Source organism: Rattus norvegicus, chromosome 8 (genome assembly GCF_036323735.1).
Source record: "Rattus norvegicus strain BN/NHsdMcwi chromosome 8, GRCr8, whole genome shotgun sequence".
In the NCBI taxonomy this organism is placed as follows: Eukaryota; Metazoa; Chordata; class Mammalia; order Rodentia; family Muridae; genus Rattus; species Rattus norvegicus.
The window spans coordinates 20,359,973-20,382,406 of NC_086026.1; the positions used below are offsets into that span (position 1 = coordinate 20,359,973).

Sequence of the window (22,434 nt, forward strand, 5' to 3'; positions counted from 1 at the left end):
AGCTCACAGGGAAGTCCCCAATGGTCTCCATGAGCCAATGGTAGCCAGTGAAGAGGATACTGTGAGCTTGGTTCCGTCCCTTCCCTACTGCAGTTCCCAGGATAGACCACTGTTGCTCTCACCAGAACGTGTGTGTGTGTGAGGCTTAAAATGACCAACGTTCCTCTCACTCGGGGCCTCACTGCAGATACAACCTGAGAGTCAGAACGTAGGAGGGCATGCTATATCCCATGGTCTTCAGGGAGGGCACTTCCTGTTCCTCCATCCTTACCTAGAGAGATTTGCCCTCACTTGAAACTTCATGAAGTGTGTCAAGAGCCACAGATCTAGGGAGGAGGAGTGTCTTTAAGGCAGGAGAGCTGTGTAGCATTTTCTGGAAAGACTACTTGGATCTAGCACAGAGCCATGAGTTTATTAAGGCTGCACTGGCATTAAGAGTCAGGAGCATGGGTGATCCAACCACCTTACTGCAGAGAAAGAAGCCCAGCCCAGTGCACGTCTCCCTGGTAATTGTTACAGATTATGTAGCCCAAGAGTTCGCTACTAAGTTAGTGCTCCGACTAAGTTGCTGGCGCTTTGTGAGCCTCCTCCTCTCAGGAAAGAGTGTCTCAGTTGGAAGGAAACAACTACACAGCAGGCAGCCATAGTCTTTTCTGTCCTTTTGCGGGAAAAGCAAAACCTTTCCCACAGCTGCCTATCCAGACTGCGACAAGGGAGGTAAGAAAACCCAGTACTGGAATGCCACAACTAGCTCCCACCAGTTTTGGTTTCTCGACTTCCATATCTCACACACCACCACATCCCCCTTGGAGTCCTGTTGCTCTGAGCCTTACAGCATCCAGAGTCTTCATTTAACCGCAGATTATGTAGCAGTTGACCATTGTTTCCAGGCCCCACCCCTTGCTAGGATTCCTAAAAGACCTCACCACTCCTGAGGCTTCCAGAATGCTGGGATTACAGGAGGGCCACCTCCAGGGGCATTTCGAATCAGTGTGGTTGTATCTCAAGGGTAGCCCAGGCATCATTCTAACACTGTCCTGTAGTGGAATGCCCACCAGAGCCATGTCCCATACAGAAAGCAGCTTGCAGAGTCCTTTCCTGGCTGGCTGGGTAGCTGGCTGGGTAACTGGCCGGGTGGATGGATGGATGGATGGGTGGGTGAGTGGATGGATGGATGGATAGATGGATGGATGGATGGATGGATGGATGGATGGATGGATGGATGGATGGATGGATGGAGCGAGCATGACTACTCCACCAGAACCAGCCTGAGTCTCCTTATCTATCTCCCCTCACTCCTCAAACCCCTAGGCTGTCACTTGGCTTTCCTAAAAGCCTCTTGCTTGCCCATGTAGCCCTCCAATCGTCTCTTTGTGTCCTTAGGCAGCAGCTCTCCCCAGCCCTCTCTCCTAGTCACCTCCCTGAGCTGAACCTTGAATTGATACAGTGGGTGTGACCCTCAGGAAATTGCTCATTATTTGCCATGAGTGCCTCTAAGTGCGTGCCTTCCCATTATCCCATATCTTTCCATATTCATGGTCCTTCCTTTTCTCATTCCTTCTTCCCTCTTCCCTTCCTCCTTCTTCCCTCTCTCCGGGGAACTGGTTGAACCAGAGTACAACCTGCTCATCTGCCTCTGGCAGAGCGACTGCGGGAGCTGAGACGTGCTGAGCTGCGAGCAGAGCAGCAGAGCCAAGGCTTGGAAGGCTAGGCTGGCGCGCTGCGCTGCGGGGCGCTGCTGAGGGCGAGCATCGGACCGGCCGCCTCCCCGAGGCCCATGCAGGGGCGATACAGCCCGCTGCTCACTCATGAGGCCTCCGCGGTGCGTGGGAAGGACCCAAGGCATCCCGCTGGGGCTGCTCGCGTTCTGGGTAGCTACCGCCCGCTGTCTGCAGAGTAAGTGCCTGACTGGGAGACCTCGAGGGTGGGAGCGACATGGCGGGTGGGAACAACACGGCTGGAAGGAGCGACCCCTATGGTTCTGTCGGGAGGCCACAGTGATGCGCGTTAGGGTCATTTCACCGTCTCTAGGCTGGCGGGGCGCTGCTGGAGAGCCCTAGGCCGAGCCAAGGCTCCCTTGGTGCCCTGGGCCGCTGTGGCTGCTGCTATCAAAGCAGGAAGCCATCCTGGAGATAACGCGCTCCCTGCCGGGCCCTGGCCTCCTGGACAGCAATTTTTATTTTCTTTCTGGAAATAACCATGCTGCAAACCCCAGGGTGCTCACCGCCACCCTCTGGTGGTAGACCCTCTGTGGGTTTCCTTGGTCCTGTAGACCTCCCTTAACTAGCAGCAGAGTTCTAGGTAGCCTGGGGCTCAGGAAGAGAGATCCTGGGCTTCCCTAGAGCATGAGAGCAGAGAAGGTGCCCCTGTGAGCCAGCACTAGAAACCCTGGAGTGGAGAGTAGGAATATGGCACAAATTTATCCTCATGCATTGACACGAGAAATTATAGTGAAATGTTATCGTTCCGTTCAAGGGGTTTCATTACTCTCATCTTACAGGACCAGAGACGATGTTGAGATGGGTGTTGAGAGGGCTGGTGGGGGAAACTGGCCTTCATTAAGCCCCTTGTCGTTCAAGGATTCTTGAGTTCTACAAGCTTCCTAACCATTTAGCTCTTATAAAATGAGAGCCCCTTTTTCTGTGTTCTACACGTGCTACAACTGAGGCATAGGAAGGCAACGCTGCCCAGACAAGGTGATCGATTGCCTACCTGGTGTGTGGGGAAGCCAGGGCTGGAACAGCCTCTCGTTCTTTTCCTGGAGAGCAGCCTTTGCAGGACTCCGTAAGACTGGGCTGAGATGGGGGCTGTGGCTTCTGCAGCTGGGGAGATGGACTTAGCCCCTTGTTAATCCATCAGCTAGGAATCTTGGCAATGACTTTCCCCATTGTTTTCCAAGCCCCAAGCACAATTTTCTACTCACCATTCTTGCTACATCTGCCTGTCCGTGATGTTCGGGGGTAATATCCAGACCCTGTCTTCTCCCTGCAGGAAGCAGGCCACAGCAGGTACAAAGGACACTGTGATTAATAGTTTCTCCTTTGGAGTGGGCTTTAGAGTAGGTGCTGCCTTCTGGGAACACTTGGAACTCAGATTTGGGAAACCAGGGGACTCTATGCGGAGGAAACTACACGTACCTGGTCCTAGCAGTTGGGTAGGAGCCGCCATGACAGTGTGACAGAGGGAAGACAGAATGTCCCAGATGTGTAAGCCCAAGAGCCAGTGAAAGTTTGTGTCACCTGGTGACTGTAAGCTTCAGGAAGGCCAGCACTGCCCATTCTGATCAGCCCCTAGTATTTAACCCTTTCGAACCCAAAGCAGCTCTTCTCAAATGATGAGTGGGTGTGAACCTGCCCGGGTGGGACCTGTGCTGGAAGCCAGCCCTAGCAATGTGGGGTGGGCCTCTCCTCTCCTCACCAGCTCCCTGAAGCCTCTGCCTCCTCAGCTTCTGACAAAAGCTTCAGTCCAGGGCTAGGGTACAGCTCAATGACAGCTCTTTTCTAGCATGAACAAGAAGGCCCTGTGATTGGCACCTAGCACTGTTAACAAGAAACAATAAATGTAAAAAAAAGGAAGAAAACGACAGCAAGGGACTTCCTTCCAAAAACACCTGCATGACAGCATGCCCCCAAGTACAAAATCCCTGTGTTTGAAAGCCCTTGCTCTATCAATGGTGGTGTTGGGGACTAAATATATCTCCCCCAAATGCATTGGTTAAAACCTCTGATGTGGCGCTATTCTCCGCCGTGAGGAGACTAGCATCCTTATCAAAGAGAAATCAGAGCTCGTCCTCTGCTGGTGAGGACGCCGTGAGCAACTGAATAAGTCAGGAAGACGGTGCTCACTCAAGTGTAAACTTCTTGCCAGCGAGAGGGCTCACAGAGGGAGTCACTTTTTTTTTTAAATAGTTTTTATTTTATTTTATTTTTAAAGATTTATTTATTTATTTAATGTATACGAGTACACTGTAGCTGTCTTCAGACACACCAGAAGAGGGCATCAGATCCCATTACAGATGGTTGTGAGCCACCATGTGGTTGCTGGGAATTGAACTCAGGACCTCTGGAAGAGCAGTCGGAACTCTTAACCGCTGAGCCATTTCTCCAGCCCGGGAGTCACTTTTCATCCTCCCCTGGGACCCACACGGTGAGAGGTCAGAAAGGACTGACGCCTGCAAGCTTAACCTGGGACCTCCACAGAGCCCAGAGCACTCAGGCACCCTGCTTATTTTACACAAGTAAATAAGTAAATGTAAAACTATTTTTAAATTAAATTAAAATAAAGTATGACTGTAGATGTATTAGGGGGGAGGGTCTGTATTAAATACCCTGGATCTTGCACTTCCTGCCCTCTGAGACTGAGAGGGGAAAATAAATGCCGGGTGCCCCAGCCACCCATTCTGTAGACTCTTAGAGCCCACACCAGAGAACTTGTACTGAGCCGTCCCGAGGAGATGGTGTCGGAAGCACGACGTAAGCTGTAGATGGTGTTATAGAACCCGTTACCAGGTGGAGGCTGGAGACGTTTTCAGATTACTTGAAACACGGGTAGAAGGGAAGTTCGGGTGCAGTCCTGCAGAGAAATGGTGTTCTTGGACCACGGAGAGAGAATCCATGTGAAGCAGCAGAGACGCAGGCTGAGCTGCCTCTGCGCTCTAGTGTTCTGAGGAAGGAAGGCAGAAGCTGAAAGTGAGGCAGTTGCTGACTCAGCTGAGGGGATTTCTAAGCAAAGTGTCGGAGAAGGGGCTTTGCCACTCCTGGCTGCTCATAGCAAATCCAAGAGGAAGTAATGAATTGAGCTGGCTGTGGTGGTGCACTCAGGAGTTCAAGGCCAGCCTGGTCTCCATCATGAGCTCTAGACCAACTAAGACTACGTAGTGAGCAGATGTCTCAAAAAAAAAAAAAAGATGAATAACTAAACAAACAAACAAACAAACAAGCCAGATCTTAAAGATTTGGCTGTAACCTGCCTGTTGTGTAATATAGGAATAATAAAGGTAGATTAGGAAGAGAGCCGCAAGGGTGTGGTGAGCAGCCTTGATAAGTACGGGTGTGAACGTAGACACTAATCAGCAACCCCAACAGAAACATTGCTAATCTGAACTGAAGGGGCCTGGACAAAATGAAGGAAGGATGTGGGTGTCTTAGGTCCTGCTTGACTGATTCATGGCGCTGTGCAACTCTAGATACGTTCTTCCAAACAGGAAAGTAACCAGGACTGATTAAGAGATTGCCAGGGCTTCCTTGGTACAAGGGAGAGAGAAGAGGACATAGTTTCAGCGTGAACTGCTCTGACAGTGGACACAGGCCACCTGGAAGATGGCCAGGGGCCACCTTAGTGTGTCAAAGACAAATCATCCAATGGAAGAATCTAGTCAGTGTGTCTTACTGAGCTTGGACCCCATCATCGCCCCTGGCCTCCCTTCAGTTTCTTTCCAATGAAATATAATATCTCTGTCCAGGAGGGTCAGATCACTGTATTTTGGGGTATGTCACTTCTGTAGTTCCCAGTGGGAGGGTGAGATCACTGTATTTTGGGGTATGTCACTTCTGTAGTTCCCAGTGGGAGGGTGAGATCACTGTATTTTGGGGTATGTCACTTCTGTAGTTCCCAGTGGGAGGGTGAGATCACTGTATTTTGGGGTATGTCACTTCTGTAGTTCCCAGTGGGAGGGTCAGATCACTGTATTTTGGGGTATGTCACTTCTGTAGTTCCCAGTGGGAGGGTCAGATCACTGTATTTTGGGGTATGTCACTTCTGTAGTTCCCAGTGGGAGGGTCAGAACTTCTGTAGTTCCCAGTGCACAGCCAGAAAGACCCTTGCTTCAGGCTGTCTTATCCCCGGCTTCTCACCCACCTCTGCCTTAGAAGGCTTTTAACTAAGACTTCAAAGTTAACTTCAGAGTTGATTCCAGAATGGGTTCGGATTTTCAAAGTTACTGAGATAAAAATAAATGTGGTTTTTATGTAGAATGGCTATGGGTTTGGTAGACCAGAAATGGAAGGTGTAGATCGAATGTATGCCCATAAACTCAGAAAAGATGGAAGTCTACCTTCTCTCTATTATGTCGGGAAGCAAGATGGTGACAGCCCAAAGGCCAACATGAGAGGCCTCCTCATCAAGAACCACAGATGCCCTGGACCTGGGTTTTCCTCCTGGAAAGTAAAAGTTGAGGGAAAGTATAGTCATTCTACTAAGATGGGGATACATCCTGAGCCATACATTATCAGCTGACCTCAGTGTGATGAGAACACCTTACAGAGTGCTTACAGCAACCAAGGTGTCTCTGCTGTCACCAGAGGATATGCTGTCATGGGTCACGGTCATATGTGTGGTCCATCGTTCTGTGGTATGTGCCTGCGTTTACGTAGATAGCTAAAACGGATAGGAAGAGAGAGAAGTGTTAAGTTCAGAGCCTCAAAATGACTTTCTCTTTACTGATTCCCTAGCCTGCTAGATTTCAGTCAGCTCTCTGGACACAGGGGACACAGAGATGACAAAATGGATCAGACAGAGAGCAACAGGCACAGTGCAGGTCTTGTCCACATGTCCGGCCAGTTGGGAATGCATGCTGGCATTCTGCCTGCTGAGGAATGCCACAGGGGTAGCTCAAGCCTTGCTGACCCAGAGAAGCCCCTCTATGAAGAATCCCCAGATGGCAGAGAGACGTCTCCAAGGCTCAGTGCCAGTCCCAGTCTTGTAAGCCCTGAGTTCACAGGTGCTTCCCCTGCAACTTGCTTATGAAGGTGCAAAACCAACCAACCTGCTGGGGGAGTAGAGTGAAGTGCATGGTGGTAGGCAGTCATGGCTGCTCTTCCAGAGGTTCGCTTGCCAGCACTCGCATGGTGGCTCATAATCACCTGTAACTCCACTTCTAGGCAATCTAATGGCCTCCTCTGACTTCCGTGGGCACCAGGTTGCACATGCAGTGCATATACAGACATAAAGACAAAACACTCATACACACAGAATACAATAAAGCAAGTAATTTTTCAAAAGAAAGACAGGTGCCTATGCCCTACCCCCACACCAGTAAAGTCAGCATTGGCAAAGGCAGGGACCAGACTGTGGTTCTGCCTTTGAGTTTCTCCAGCTAAAGTGTGGCCATGCAGAGCGTGTCTCTCCTAGACAATGTCCGTCAGTCTGGTCAAAGGGGAAGAATTGACCAAGAAGTACCCAGGTGTCTCCTACTTTCATTTTTAAGGCCATCCATCATGGTGTCTTGGAGTCTCGATTGTTTGGTGGTTTGAGCCACACAGACTTATAAAGACTTTCCTACAGGGTTTAGGGTAGGGAATAAGTCTATTTTGCTTTGGTCTCACTTGTCTGGGAAGTTCTTGAACACTTACTGCCATTGGCCACCAGTTCTGAGGGACCTCCTGGGAAAATTTAATCCCAAGAGAGAGTGAGTCACTAGCACTGGGCACTGAGACTGGGGCTCAGTTTGGAGTGGGAAGGATTGTTTTAATGAGGAAGCCTTGAAGGCTAAGTAGGTGGGCAGAGAGAACATGAGTGACAGTAACCATGGGGAGCCTCCCGGCACTAGGCCAGTTGACGAGGAGCTCATTCTTCACCTTCACTAGACTATGCTCCTGTGTGTCAGTCTACTGTTGCCTACAGGACCGCATGGTACTTCCCAGCTCAGTAAATCCATCATGCAGAAAAGTCATTTGCCAGTTACGCATCTCTCAGAATGCATGTCGTCGTTAAACAACAGTGGCCTTATGTTCCTTTCTTGATGCTGGTTTCTGGGGGAGCCAAGTCCAGAGAGCCTCAGACATGCCAAGCACCAGCCCAGTTCTCACTGAGTCTACACCCACTTCTTCTGCTGCTCAGCACCCTCCCAGTTAAGAAAATGGAGCTTGGGAAGGTCACGAATCTTGGCTGGAAGTTGTTGGGATAAACCCTAGTGTGAGAGATATGTCCCTGGACACAAAGCGCTGGTACCAGGACCTAACAGGAAGCTTTGCCCTCCTGGACAGACAGCCTAATGCAAAGAAGACCTCTGCCCTAGGCTCAAGCCAAGGCCTGGAAGCAGAACCCCATCACCCCTTTCTTTTCGGCTTCATCCACCCTTGGACAGTCTTTGTGATTAGATTTCAGAGCTATTCATGAGCTAGAACTTCTCTCCTCTATGTTAGATGAGTTAGACACAGAGTAGAGGCTTGAGATGAAGGTGCTGAGAGAAATTCTCCTTCAGGGTATAAGGTATATGAGGGGAGTTATTAAATGTCACATATAGAGTGCCAGGCATTTAAATCCAGAGAGGCTTCAGTTTCAAATTAGACAAAAGGAGCTATCAGAAGTACGGGTTTGGGGCCTGGGGCTGAGGCCGTCCCATACATAATGGTTGATAAGTAACCCCACAGTATGTGCTTGTGGCTGGGTTGCCTTTGATTCCCAGGTGGCAGAGGAAAAGGGTACAGTCTGCAAGGCTACAGCAGGCATTTCCTGTCAGCACCCCACACCTACGCCTGGAAAAAGGCTGCAGCAGGTGTGGCCTGATAGAAAGGGGTTAAAGTTCAATTCAGTTCAGCAGCCCCTGTGAACTAGCCTGGCAGACAGAACAGGTCACACTTAAGACAGTCCTTGAAGAGAGAAAATGGCCCTGAGACCAGGGAGTGGGTGAGTTGAGCTGCGTTAAGGAGATAAGGCCCACTGAGGACCTGCCCATAGTTTGGGGTGATTGGAGTTGAGGGAGAAGAGGAATCATGGGACACAGGTGGAAAAGAAAGTTGGAAGTAGCATTGAGGCCTTCCAGGATCAAGGCGATTTGCACTTGGGAAACTACCTCAGGACTCCTGGAGACAAAATCCAGATAGGCAAGCCATTCGGCCTCCTGCCCACCGTCCACAGCTGAACCACCCACACAAGCCATTCTGAGTGGAACTCAAAGTTGAGCTGTGGGCAGGTGAACAGAACTCTGCTCCAGGCTTCCCCCGGCTTCTGCTGGTCATTGGCAATCTCCGGTGTTCCTTGGCTTGTGCACTGTGTCTCTGCCTCCACCATGTCGTCTCTCTGGATCCAATCTCTCTTTTTAAAGGTCAATTATATCCAGGCCAATTGAGCCCACTCAGAAGACACCATTTTGACTAGGTGGCCTCTGTAAATGTACAGTCTCTCTTACCTTAACCAGCAGATAGGGCGAGGGCGCAAGTCTCGGAAAGCTTTGTCAGTGTAGCCTGTGATTCCCACCAGCCCTTGCCAGGTCTGTGGTCACTCACTGCACCACATCTTCAAACTACTTTCGATGGAGTCTAGGGACGTACTTTTTAATCCATCAGAGGATGAACTTGACACCCATGCACGTGAGTGTCGTTGGATGGAATCAGAGTAGCCCTGGATAAAAGGCAAAGGAGGCCCCAGTCCCTGGAATGAATTGTTCCTGGTGGTCCAGTTCTCTTCCCCACAAGGTGGTTTTCTTTGACTCATTGACTGACAGGCCATAAAGATCCCTAATTACAAATGTGGAGGCAGCAGCCCAGAGTGCTGAAGGGGTTTGTAGAGTCTTCCACTAGGGTGCATCAGCTGAAACAGCTGGATACTTCAGCAAAACGAAGGTACTTAAAGACCAAGCTAGGAGCACAGCACGGTGTAGGCTCCTACAGGATAGTGGGAGCTGTGAACCGTAGATGGGGGTAGGGTTTATATGCCCACCTAGACAAAGACAGGCTGGTGATGGAGTGTTGCTAGAGGGCCTGCCCCCCATATACAAAACCTTGGTTCAACCTCTAGCACCATCTATAGCGGCCATGGTGGTATATGACTGTAATCTCTGCAGTGCAGAGGTAGAGGCAGGACAATAAAGAGTTCAAGGTCATATAGTGATTTGAAGGACAGAAAGATAAGGAGTTCAAAGCTATACAGTGAGTTCAAGGACAACCTGGACCACATGACAGCCTGTCTCAAAAAAAAAAAAGCAGGGGTAGGAGGAGACAGGAGGCCAAAGGAAAATCGGAACAAATGGGTTTTCTCAAAAAAAAAAGAAAGAAAGAAAGAAAGAAAGAAAGAAAGAAAGAAAGAAAGAAAGAAAGAAGAGAAGCAAACTATGGAACTGAAATGTCAGTCAAGAAATAACCTAGGAGCAGACTGATGTGCTTAGCTGTCTGAATAGCTTTGTTCCTTCTGTAAGGTTTCATGTAAAAGTGTCTTTTATTCACTTGCTCTAATTGTCATCGTGGAGGCTTACTGCTAATGTAGGCCTAGTCCTGGAAATTTCTAGCCTCCCTTCAATCTAATTCTAGAGACCTAGAATGTTTTCGGCCTCTGAGACTTGTTATTGAATAAGCTCACCCTTTCTAGTTCTTCCTGGTCTCTGACTGGCTGACTCAACTCAGCTGTTCTGGTTCAAGTTCCTCTCCAAGCTGACTGATTCAATCTGACTTCTCTTGACTTCTCCTGAATTGTTCTGCTTGGCCTCAGACTAACTCTGGTAATTTGTTCCAGTTTTCTGGTTCCTTCTCGTTGTTTGGTTCATGCTGTCTTCACCTGTGGATAGCTTATTTTCTGTCTGCAACCTGTCTCTGTACAACTGTCCCAGTGAAATATAATGGGGCCAGGGGATACCTGGCAGGCCTATGCCAAGGGATGGCCCGGAATACTTATGCCATGCAATAGATCTGGTGTAAAGGGGATTTGTTGGAGGAAGGGAGAGGCATGAGGACCTGGAGAAGGGGGGGGGGGAGAAAATGTGGAGAGAGAGAGAGAGAGAGAGAGAGAGAGAGAGAGAGAGAGAGAGAGCTGGGGTGGTGGGCAGTCCTTTTATATGCAGCTCGCACCTGACCACAGTGGCCCGTGGTGACTTAAGCCATTGCTAGGTCCCTGGGAGGAGCCTAGTGGAATCTCCTGTAAGCCAACAAAACCTGCTTCCTTCCTTTCTTTCTCTCTGCACTGCTCTCTTAAGTAGCTTCCCTTTTCCCCTCTTCCCCTCTGTTCTCATGAGACTTGGGCATATCCTATTCTGTCAAATCTTTCTCTGATTCATCACTTTGCCTACCCCTCAGTTAGATGTCACTTTCTTTTTCTTTTTTTTTTTTTTCTTTTTTTCGGAGCTGGGGACCAAACCCAGGGCCTTGCGGTTGCTAGGCAAGTGCTCTACCACTGAGCTAAATCCCCAACCCCTAGATGTCACTTTCAAACATGGGTGCTTCCTTCCACAAACTAACTTTACCTTCATTGTTTGGGATGAAAGGTGAGTACTAAGGGCTGACACACATCACAACTAGAAACAGGTTTTCTCAGTAAACAACACAATCTTAAGTTTTCACAGTGTGATCAAATATCCTGCAACAGCTTAGAACATGTTCCAGTGTTAGCTGACGGGCAGAATGGGATCGTATCTAAGATGGCTGCAGTCACGTCAAGCTAGATGGTCTACTGGGGTCTTCTGCACTGAGTGTAATCCCCATCTTCCAAAGCTGGCATTTGCCCCCTTTGCCCCCTCCCTTTGCTCCAGCTGGCAGATTCCCTCACTCCCAGCCCTGTCCCTGTCCCTGTGAATAAGGCATGCCTGTCAGAAGAGGACCCATTGCTGAGTGTCCTTGTCAGTGTCAAGAGCAGAAGTTGGCCTTTTTTCTCTGTTTTAAAAACTGTGGGGATTTTGCTAGGCAGGGTGGTATATGCCCTTAGTCACAGTAGAGCAGGAGGATCTCTGTGAGTTCCAGGCCAGTTGGGGCAGCATAATGAAACCTTAACTCAAAGGTGTAGGGGGAAGGGGTAGCGTGGAGATTTTTGCTTGTGTATCTGCCACATAGCACAGTGTCTTCTTATTGGCATCCTCGTAGGCAGGACTTCCTACACCCCTGCCTACCACTTACACTTTACTTCTTGGAGCATGGAGCCCTGGGTTTGGCATTTGCAGTTTGCTTCGATTCCTCCTAACACACCAGGCCTGTGAAGGGACTGTAGCCATTACCTCAACCACCATTACTGATGAGGAACAGAGGCTGTGGATTAGCCATAATTTGGCCAAAGTCGCAACAGTCACACAGAGTAGGCTGGTATTGGAACCTACCTCTGCTGACGCCTCTCCTTTAAAGGCCTTGGTTTCCTGATGGGATTCCCTGGGTTCATCTCCATGTATGGCTGCCATCTGCAAGAAAGCAAGGTCTGGGTTCTATGGGACTCACACTTCAGAGCGGGGGCGTGCTTGCATTCACATAGGGCCCACTGCTGATTTCAGTCAGAGCAAGAGAGGCAAATTGGGTCCTGAGGTTCAACCATGGGGCCCTGAACTCCGTCTTTTTTTCCAGCTTGGCCTAGTCCCGCATTCTTCACTGAATACCTGCAGGCCAGCTGCATAACCCATCGATGGGCGGCCACTCAGTAAGTCCTATCTGCATGCCAGTGTGCTGCAGGATTCTTGGGGTGCAACATACACCAAGCAGGGTAAACTACAATCTAAAGGGAGAGGGATGTTCAATAGTCACACAGTAAGGACATACAAGGCTGAGAGGTGTGGTGATGGAAAGGAGCCTTGAGAGAAGCTGGGTAGGCTTTCCGAGCAAGCTTCCTTCCCTGTTGACTCTCAACGGTGACGCTGAGTATAACTTCTGTACACACCCTGACGACGACTAATATTATCTGCGTCCTTTATCTTTGCCAGTCTGATAACAGCCAGAGTCGTTGAACTTCTCACCTTTAGTTTCCTTGAACTGTGGTCTGGATCTGGTGCCCACAGATGCTATTCATAGGCAGCGAAGGTTTGCTGTTTTAGAGTGATTTCTCCTTTTCTTTTTCTTTAAAGATTTATTTATTATATTTATGAGTACACTGTAGCTGTCTTCAGACACACCAGAAGTGGGCATCAGATTCCATTACAGATGGCTGTGAGCCACCATGTGTTTGCTGGCTGGGAATTGAACTCAGGACCTCTGGAAGAGCAGTCAGTGCTCTTAACCTCTGAGCCATCTCTCCAACCCTAGAGTGTTTTTTCTTACTGGGACACAAATTTTGAGGTTTGTTGAAGGGGGCAGTCTGGTAGCCTACACGGAAGCCTATCTATGTCCAGAGTGTTTGGGTGACTTCCCAAGGTCATGAACCAGCAACTTGGTGGGGGCTCCTGAAGGGGGAGCTGAACTTTAGTTTCTTAGCAACCAGATCCCAATGAGCACTCACAAGAAGACTGTGTGAGCATGTCAGCCATTAACATGATTCTGGCAGCTACAATGGCTGGTCAGTATTTGGTTGTCTTCATCCAAAGATGTCTTCTAAATTCCAGCCTTGCCTGGGTGGCAGAAACTGGCCAGGACGTGAGTATTTTAGCTGCTGCTTAAACCCACGGCATCTTCGGTCTCTTCAAACTGTCCGAAGTTTGGCAAGCAGGACCAGCATGCAGCCATTTGCCCAACTTCAGAGCCTACAAGCTCCAACAGGCACAGTGCCAGGCTCTGTGCTGGGCTCTAGGATGCTCAAAATGAGAATTCCCAAGGCTACTGATAGGCTGGTGGTCTCAGCACGCTCGTCTGCCCGTGACCTCAACAAACAGAGATCTGCACAGAGTGCACACGTGTTACCAGCTCTCTAATCTTATAGCCATCACTGCTCTTATCTGAGGTCAGAGGCACGGGAAATGCAGATAAAGAGATGATGGGTAAGACAGTCACAAACCAGGCCGAGCTGCAAGGAAACCCCACCTTCCCCAGTGACTGGCAGTGTGGGCGGGTGGTTGATTCCCCTTTGAAAAGTTGAAAATCAGGTTTCTCAGCCTTTTGGCTAAGACCTACTGGAAAAGGAAAGGAAAAGCAGTCTATAGCAGCCTAGGTCAATAAATCCCCATGCAGAAGGATCAAGAGTTCGAGGCCAGCCTGCACAATATAAAACTGTCCCTCAAAAAATAAAACAAAATCAAAAATTTTAAATGATTTAATGTAAAAGCTTGGCAGGGTTGTACAAAGCTGTACTCCTAACATTCAGAGGGAAAGGGAACACTGCAAGTTCAAAGCTGGGGGTATAAAGCACATTCCAGGCCAGCCAGGGCCACATAGCAGAACCCATCTCACACAGCATAGCTAGATTGATTGATTGATTGGCAATAGAAGGATAGATAGATTGATAGAGGATGTGTAGATAAATAATAAATAGACTGAGAAATGATAGGTGCTGATAGTAGAGGGATGATTGATAGATTATCGATAGATAACAGAGGATAGAAGGATGACAGCTAGACAGATCGATCGATGATAAACTGATAAATAGATGATAGATAATAGATGGATGCTGGGTTACAGATAGATGGATGACAGTAGGGAGAAGACTGTTGATTACAGGGAGAGGATATATAAGTGAGGACAGGAGATAAACATAATAAATCATAATAATCGGCGATAGATGATAGTTACATACATATGTGCTTAGATACTAGATAGGTAATTATAGGTAGATAGGTGATAGATACATACATATATACATAGACAGACAGATAGACGGACAGCTTGCAAACTGCACCGAGCATAGGAAGCCTAGGTTCTAGACTGGTAAGAGAGCTCAGTAGGTAGAAGCACTTTGTGCAAACCTGAATTTGATGCTTGGAACCAACTCCCAGGAGACTTCTCTGACCTACATACACATACACAACACATTCTCTGTCTCTGTTTCTCTCTCTCTCTCTCTCTCACTCTCTCTCTCTCTCTCTCTCTCTCTCTCTCTCTCTCTCTCTCTCACACACACACACACACACATACACACACACACACACATTCACATGCACACCAATAAGTAAAACATGTGAGCCCTTAATACCAGTCCTGTCCTCCCACACACTGGCTGTTAGATGAGCCCAATCTTCCCAACCACCAAGCAGCAGATTTCCTGAGAGGAAAATCTGGCACTTCTCACAGCCACTCACACATTCATTGACTCAACAGACATCAATGGGTCAGCTGCCAGGTACCCCGAATTGTGCTGAGCACAGGCGTCCAGCCCTGCAAGGCTGACCTGGAATTTGACCTCAGTTTTCTTATTTATTCCAGGAGCCTAAACTCTGTCCTGTGTTCTTTGTTGAAGGATAACTAACTGTATCACACTGGCCTGAGAGAGAATGGTCAGCAGTCACGAGTGGTCCTTGGCTAGCCGAAGCACTCCAACCCTGAACAACTTCTGTGGTTCGAATCACTATTCTAGGTTGGGGTGACGGGCAGCTTTCCTAAAGGAGCCTTGAGACCTAGCAAAGGCAGCTTTCAGCAGAGTACAGTGTCCTTTGAGGGAAAGTCCTGGCAAAGGCTGCAAGCTGAGCTCTCTGAATCCCCATCCGAAAGGGAGGTTGGCCAGGAAGAGCCTTCATACTTGGAGAGGCTGAAATCTACTCGAGCATAGCACCAGACCAGGCTTCTGTCCCAAAGGTGGCCAGGTGGCCACCACAAGTGGTGAAACATGGGATTCAAGAAGCCCAAGAGCTCTAGGTGGCTTCCTTCGTTCTGCATTCAGAGAGCTCAGAGGGCTCCTCACCAGCCTGGCTCGGTGCCACAATCATCCAGGTTTTTCATTCCTTGGCTTTGAAACATGAGGGTCCTTATTAAAATGTAATCGGTTCAAGGAAGCGCTGAAAGATCAACTTAAGGGACATTTAACAGACCCGGAGGAGCTCCCAAATGTAAGCTAAGGTGTAGGACATTTTACGTGATAACGGAGTTTGAGAGAGTCAATTCAAAGAAATGACTCAACATGTCTACAGGAGCACTAAGAAGAACACCTCATCCCTCTTGGATTTCAGACAGGGCTCCCTGCGTAGCGCTGACCGGCCCAGGACTTGGGCTGTGGCTCAGGCTGGCCTGCAATTTCCCGTGCTTTTGCCTTACTTTGCTAAACTCTGGGATTATAGACCACTATGCTCATCTTGAGAGATAGCTTTCTTTTTGCAACAGGCCTGGGGCTGGGGGGGCATGAACACCACACTGCGTGTATGCGGTCAGACTCTTTTATCTTGTTTGAGTTGGGTCTTTTTGAGAAATAGCTTTAATTTTTTTTTTTAACGGAATAGTACCAGCCAATAAATTTAGGAGGGAGGTAGAGTTTAATATATCACGGTTTACGGCTGTAGCCAATTATAACGTAGCTAACAGAGGTGAGGTCCAGCTGTGAATGCCAAAACCTCCAAATGCACCAATGTACTGCCCAACAGTGGCCATGTGGTCTCTCGAGGAAAGGGTGATGTGCCGGTCATAACCCGGTGCTCTGTCCACCTTAACTCCCCCAGCCACCCGACAGACTTCTAACATTTGTCTTCTGGGTTGGTGAGAAATGAAAACTTCATGTTTACGGCGGTTTTACCTTGGTTCCAAACAAATCTAGAGTAAAATGTTTTAAAATGTTGTCACGAAAGACTCACACCATTTCTTTTTTTTTTTTTTTTTCTTTTTGGTTCTTTTTTTTGGAGCTGGGGACCGAACCCAGGGCCTTGCACTTCCTAGGCAAGCGCTCTAACCACTGAGCTAAATCCCCAACCCCAGACTCACACCATTTCTAAGGGGGAGAAGCTTTGCTGCATTAGAGAGAATAACAAGGCATCAGGGCCAAATGCAAAGTGGATTCCCTGTGGTAGCACGAATCTGGGAACAGATAAGGAACTCTGACGATACACTGGACACTAGGAAGTAGGATTGTGCATGGGGCCAGAGAGATGGCTCAGTGCGTAGAGGCACTTGTCACCAATACCGACAATCCCATTGATCCTTGGGACTTTCATGGTGGAAGGAGAGAATTGATTCGCGCACATTGTCCTCTGACCTTGGTGTTATTCCAAGGCTAAATCTCAGGGGTGGATGACAGTGTGCATGTGTCTGAGAACTTCTGCTCCTAGGCGGAGTCTCAGGGTGCCTGTAATGTACTTTTTTATGGTTCAGTCCCCGAGACTGCTCGGCCCTTCAGATGCCAATGGAAAGCCCAGGTTGGGGCTGAAGAGATTGCTCATCTGTTAAGAGCACTTGCTGCTTTTGCAGAGGTCGGAGATCTGGTTGTCAGGAAGCAGCTCACATCTGTAACTCCGGTTTCTGACACCCTTTTGTGGCCTCTGCTGTACCGTGTGTACATGGTGCATCGACATGTATTCAGACGGTGTACACACACAAAGCAAAGACCAAAAAATCTGTTCCTAAAAAGTCCCAGATTGTCCTCTTGCTTTCAGCTGCCTGGCCCACTCTTTGTGCAAAACTAATCTGCTAGGACCGCTCACAGAACACACAAAACACTTCCCTTACACTTACCCATTCCCGAGGAGCTTACACTGCAGGTGGGCACCTGCAGAGAAAGACAGAGGAAAGGGGTATGGGAGGGCTGCAGAACTTTTTATCCTTTCTGGGTAAGCTGCCCTTCGAGCATCTGTGCGTTCAGCTCTCCAGAACACTGTCCTTTAGCAAACAATTCTCCATGTGGGCATGGATGACTGTGCCCAGACCACTGCGGGGCAGCTTACCTATCAGCCTCCTCCCCTCCCTGGAGGCTGGAAGAGGCACTCAAAGCTCTAGCATTCCAACCACTCCTTGCTGTTGCTGGTGACCAGCCCCATTCCTGAAACTATCTAGGAGTCGCTGGCCACTAATTGTGTCATGTGTATACAAAGAGGCTCCCAGTCACTCCCATCACTCTGGAGTCCAAAGTTTTAGGAGCTGAGTGACAGGACATGGTGGCAGAAATCAGATATATTCATTCTTGCCTGATAATATTAGAGGGAGAGAGTATATGTACTCCTGGTTCTTGACAGAATCACTCTAGAAAGTCATTATTATCATTTTTTTTACCGTGTGTATTTATTTTGTATGGAGAAGGTGCACACGCTCGATGGACCACTTGAAGGAATCACTTCTCTCCTACCATGTGGTTCTCGGGGACTGGGCTCAGACCATCAGGCTTGGTGGCAGTTCCTTAACCCACTGAGCCATCTCAGTGGCCCACATACCCATTCTTTTAAGCATGAAATCCCTTGTATTGTTCTAGTTACCCGGTCACCCTAGGGGATGGGTACAAGGATACTCTTGTATGCAGAGGACAACAGAAAGGATCTGGAAACATTACTTGTTGAGTTACCTACAACTGACAGTGTGGATCTGGGGCAGTTGGGCACCAGAAGATGAGAGCTAAACAGAAAAGAAAGGTGGGAACCAAGGGTCTTAGGGTTTCTGCTGCTGTGATAAAACACCATGGCCATAAGCAGCTTAGGAAGGAAAGGCCTTATTTCGTTCACTGGTCCACATCATGGTCTATCTTTGAAGAAAGGCACGGCAGGTACTCCAGGCAGGAACCTGGAGGCAGGAACTGAGTCAAAGGGGAGCCCTGCTTATCAGCAAGCCCATGGCTTGCTCAGCCTGCTTTCTTCTACACTCCAGAACCCTTCCAGAGGTGACACCACCCACAGTGGGCTGGGCCCTCCCATGTCAATCATCAGTCAAGAAAATGCACTACAGGTTTGCCCACATTCTGATACAAGAGGAGGTGGGGAGGGGGTTCCTCAATTAAGGTTCACTCTTCCCCAATGACTGAAGCTTGTGTCAAGTTGATGTCAAACGAGGCAGCACGCCAGGCTTGCATCCTGCCCCTGTTCACTCCCCTCCCATCTCTAGCCTTCCTGTATATGGGAGGCAGCTGTCACACTCTGTCCCCTCCACTGCCAGCCACTGGCCTCCTAGTTGAGCCATGATATAAATGTTTGAGTGTTGAATTCAGTCGCCCATGTATAAACCTCAGTCCTGCAGAGTGACCCTGGGCAGACTTTTAAGACATGATGAGCTTGAGGCTTAACCACTGATTAACTGGCAATGGGTATGGGAGACTCCAATAGCATGGGGCCTGGTGCATGGTGTGCACTGTGCAATGTAGTACCTATTTAGTACTTGTGAAACATACCTGTTCAGCTAAGGCACCGCTATTCCCCTAACTCCCTCAGCAGAAACCTCTGCTTCATCCAAACCCACAGCCACACCTAGTTGGTCATTGTGCTCAGGCCGAGGTACTTCCTAATGCATGTCCTAAATCACCTGCCTTTTTCAATTCCGTCTCTCTCTTTTAGTAACTACCTGGCAGCCTCTCATTTCCACTCCTACCCGTCAGGCCCCAGGCTGGTCTCCATAATATCATGGTTGGCTTTAAGGTACTCTACAGTTCCCACAGTGCCTAAGTTCCTGACACTGTCAGTCTGGATTCCCACCCAGTTCTTTAGTTTTTTCATCCTAAGCCCTGCCCAGTTTCCTTGCCTTCTGGTCCTGGCCACCCTCAAACACACCCTGCCCACCCACAGGACACAGACACCAGCGCTCTTTTTACCTCTGTCAAAAAAAAAAAGTCTACCTCGTGTTTTCCTTCACAGGGACTACTTCCTCTTGCTTGTCCACTGGGTCTGAGCTCAAATGTGATTTCCTCAGAGAAGTCTTCCCAAACCATTGTGCATCCCCCCACTGCTTGGTTTCCCTTGTTTATTATAATGCCCTGGCCACCACCTAACACCAGACCATTCTGTTTAGTGGTCGCTGGTGTTCCGCCCCTCGCTGAATACAGAACAGAGCTGGGAGCTCTGTGTTCACTGGCCTGTGATCACTACAGGTGCTGGGTACAGGCTCACGGAGGAACTGGTGTGTGCCCTACAGGTCAGGGTGTGTCACTGTACATTCCACGGTCGGCCATCAATGCCACTGTCCAAGAGGACATCCTGCTGTCAGTGGACTACATCTGCCACGGCGTGCCCACTATTGAGTGGGAGTACACACCTAACTGGGGTGTGCAGAAGATCGTGGAGTGGAAACCAGGGACCCCAGCCAATGTCTCCCAAAGCCACAGAGACAGAGTCTGCACCTTCGACAATGGCTCCATCCAGCTTTTCAGTGTGGGTGTGAGAGATTCTGGCTACTATGTTATCACCGTCACAGAGCACCCGGGGAGCAGCCAGTCCGGCACCATCTTGCTACATGTGTCTGGTAAGAGAGCCCCAGGGCTCCCTGAGCCTCAGGCACAGGTGGGTGACATTGTGGTACTGAGAGACCTTGCCTTCCCTCCTGTCCCGCCCCAGAGATCCGCTATGAGGACCTCCACTTCGTCGCTGTCTTCTTTGCTCTGCTTGCTGCTGTGGCTGTGGTGCTAATCAGCCTCATGTGGGTTTGCAATCAGTGTGCGTATAAATTCCAGAGGAAGAGGAGGTACAAACTCAGAGGTAATGCTCGGGGCCAGGTAGCAGTCCCTTCACGCTTTTGAGGCCAGAGGTGGCCCTTGTTACCTCATTCACACTAAGAAGCCACTGTGTGGCAGATTTTCAACCTCTTGTTGAGTGTGTGTGTGTGCATGCGTGCGTGCATTTATGTGTAAGCTAGAGATCAATACTAAGTGTCTTCCTCAAGTACACACCATCCCTGATTCTCTTTAAGATTTATTTATTTATTTATTTAATATATGACTATACCATATCTGCCCTCAGACATACACCAGAAGAGGTCATCAGATCCCATTACAGATGGTTGTGAGCCACCATGTAGTTGCTGGGAATTGAACTCAGGACCTCTAGAAGAACAGTCAATGCTCTTAACCACTGAGCCACCTCTCCAGCCCCACGCCCCTGCTTTTTGAAGCAGAATATTTCTCTGACCTGTAGATCACTGATTGGATAGAGTGGCTGGCCAGTAATCCCTGGAATCTGCCCGTTTCCATCCACACCCTGAGCACTGGGATTACAGATGTGTGCCCCAGAATTCCTATGTGGGTTTGGGGGCTCTGAATTCAGGTCTTTATGATCATGCCCTTGACTTGTCTCTCGCTTCACAGAAAGCACCACTGAGGAGATCGAGATGAAGGATGTTGAGTGTTAGCCAAGACTGTGCCAATTACATTGCTACCTCAAGAGAAAAACAGTATTTCCAGTCGAAGAGAAAAACAGTATTTCCAGTCGAAGGAACAAACCGAGCCAGTCCTTGCTGCAGCTTCTACACCCCTTTCCTGACGAGAGAGCTGGAAGATGAGAAAGCTGGCTGTGCATCTGGAGGTGACAGCCTATGTAAGCCAGTTCTAGGACTTGCCTGTAGTTCAAAGAAATATCTGAGGCTTCAACCAGGAACTCTCTTTGGTTGCAGCTTCAGGACCACGCTGACCCTTAACACAGGCAGGCACCAGCTACCACTTACAATATGGACTGCGGCTCCACATTGCCCTGCTGAGGGAGTTCCTGTCTCCAGGCCAGCATGTCTGCAGAGGGGCTAATGTGCAGCTAGCACTGGAGCATGCTCTTGTCTGATGTGCAAACTCCTCCCCGCATCTCACATCCCATAAACATGAGCAAGCCTGGAGTTCCGAGACAGTCTGATGATGCGAGTGAACTGTACCTCGTGGGGAGCAGCTGAGTGCACGAAGAAACCAGCTTTGGGCACAGAGAGCAGAAGGCATTGATCTCATCCTCCCTCAGAACTTGGGTTGCTATGAGAAAAACATGGCTTCAGTTGACCAGGGGTAGCTGAATGGGCAGTACAACAGTAAAATCCATAAGCTTCCAGCTTCGTCCTGTTCGATCACTGGAGACTTTAAATCTCCAGTCAGATCCTGGGCAGAGGAGCATGTGGTATTCACCTACCTCATACGGCATCAGGGACTAAGAAAAACATGTGAATCCTTGGAAGATCTGGAAAGTTAGTTGAGAAAGTGCATTATTGTATAGCAAAGGTTAAAATGCCCTGGGACGGGGCTAGAGAGAAGGCTCAACACCTAAGAGCCCTTGCTGTTCTTGCAGAGGACCCTGATTCCTGCAATTCCGTGCACCCACATGGTAGTTCACAACCTTCTGTAACTCCAGTTCCAGGGAATGAGTCTCTCTTCTGGTCCTCAAGGGCACTGCATGCACACAGTGCACACATAAATGTGAAGGCAAAACATTCATACACGTGAAATAAAATTTAAAAAAGTAAATCTAAGCCGGTTTGGTTTTTTTGGTGACCTGGGTTATCAGGGCTCCAGCTGAGCTTGAGCGTGGGTCTCTGTTGGCCTTGGCTTCTAGACTCTCAGACTGTTGTCAGTTTACCTGGAACGGTCTTCTTCCCAGCTTCCGTTCGCCAAGCTTTAGCTGCGTAGTATCCACTCTTCTTGCTTCTGACGCACAGCTGCAGCTCAAAGCTACCAGCATGCCAACTGTGACGGAAGCTGGGTCAGTGCGTGCAGGGCCTTGGCTGCAGATTCATGCATACAGAGGTGAAGTGTACTAGAGTAGTCCTTTCTCTTTTCCTTTTTTCTTTCAGAGTCCCAGTGCCCATATCGTTTTTACTTCCCATGTGGCAGGTAAGGAATTGTTGCGAAAATTCCTTTTCTTGGAGAGACAAAAACATTGGCTACCTCTCCTCCTCAGGTCCCAACAACAAACCAAAGTACAACAACCTGTGGTGTTAGAGACAGAAGACCATTTTAAGTGTGCTTCCAGAATTTACTTTTAACCACAAACATTTTTTTAATTATTTTATCTATGAGTACACTGCCACTGTA

At 48.9% G+C, this 22,434-nt stretch overlaps 1 protein-coding gene across 2 annotated transcripts; it reads left to right on the plus strand.

Annotated features, from left to right (window-relative positions):
* The first annotated feature begins 1,501 nt into the window (after positions 1-1,501).
* On the plus strand, positions 1,502-21,872 carry Vstm5 (V-set and transmembrane domain containing 5). Of its 2 annotated transcripts, NM_001144870.1 has the most exons (4): positions 1,636-1,896; positions 19,572-19,898; positions 19,991-20,131; positions 20,737-21,867. In NM_001144870.1, the coding sequence occupies exons 1-4, from the start codon at positions 1,809-1,811 to the stop codon at positions 20,778-20,780; spliced, it is 600 nt and encodes a 199-aa protein (NP_001138342.1). In that variant the 5' UTR covers positions 1,636-1,808; the 3' UTR covers positions 20,781-21,867. The 2 variants fall into 2 exon arrangements, with proteins under 2 accessions (XP_038937833.1, NP_001138342.1); XM_039081905.2 differs by lacking the exon at positions 19,991-20,131 and having other exon boundaries at positions 1,502-1,896; positions 19,572-19,936; positions 20,737-21,872.
* Positions 21,873-22,434: the final 562 nt, after the last annotated feature.

Coding starts and splice junctions, on each gene's coding strand:
- Vstm5 (NM_001144870.1), top strand. CDS start 1,809: ATGAGGCCTCCGCGGTGCGTGGGAAGGACCCAAGGCATCCCGCTGGGG. Junction 1,897..19,571: donor TACCGCCCGCTGTCTGCAGA/GTAAGTGCCTGA, acceptor TGTGCCCTACAG/GTCAGGGTGTGTCACTGTAC. Junction 19,899..19,990: donor CATCTTGCTACATGTGTCTG/GTAAGAGAGCCC, acceptor GTCCCGCCCCAG/AGATCCGCTATGAGGACCTC.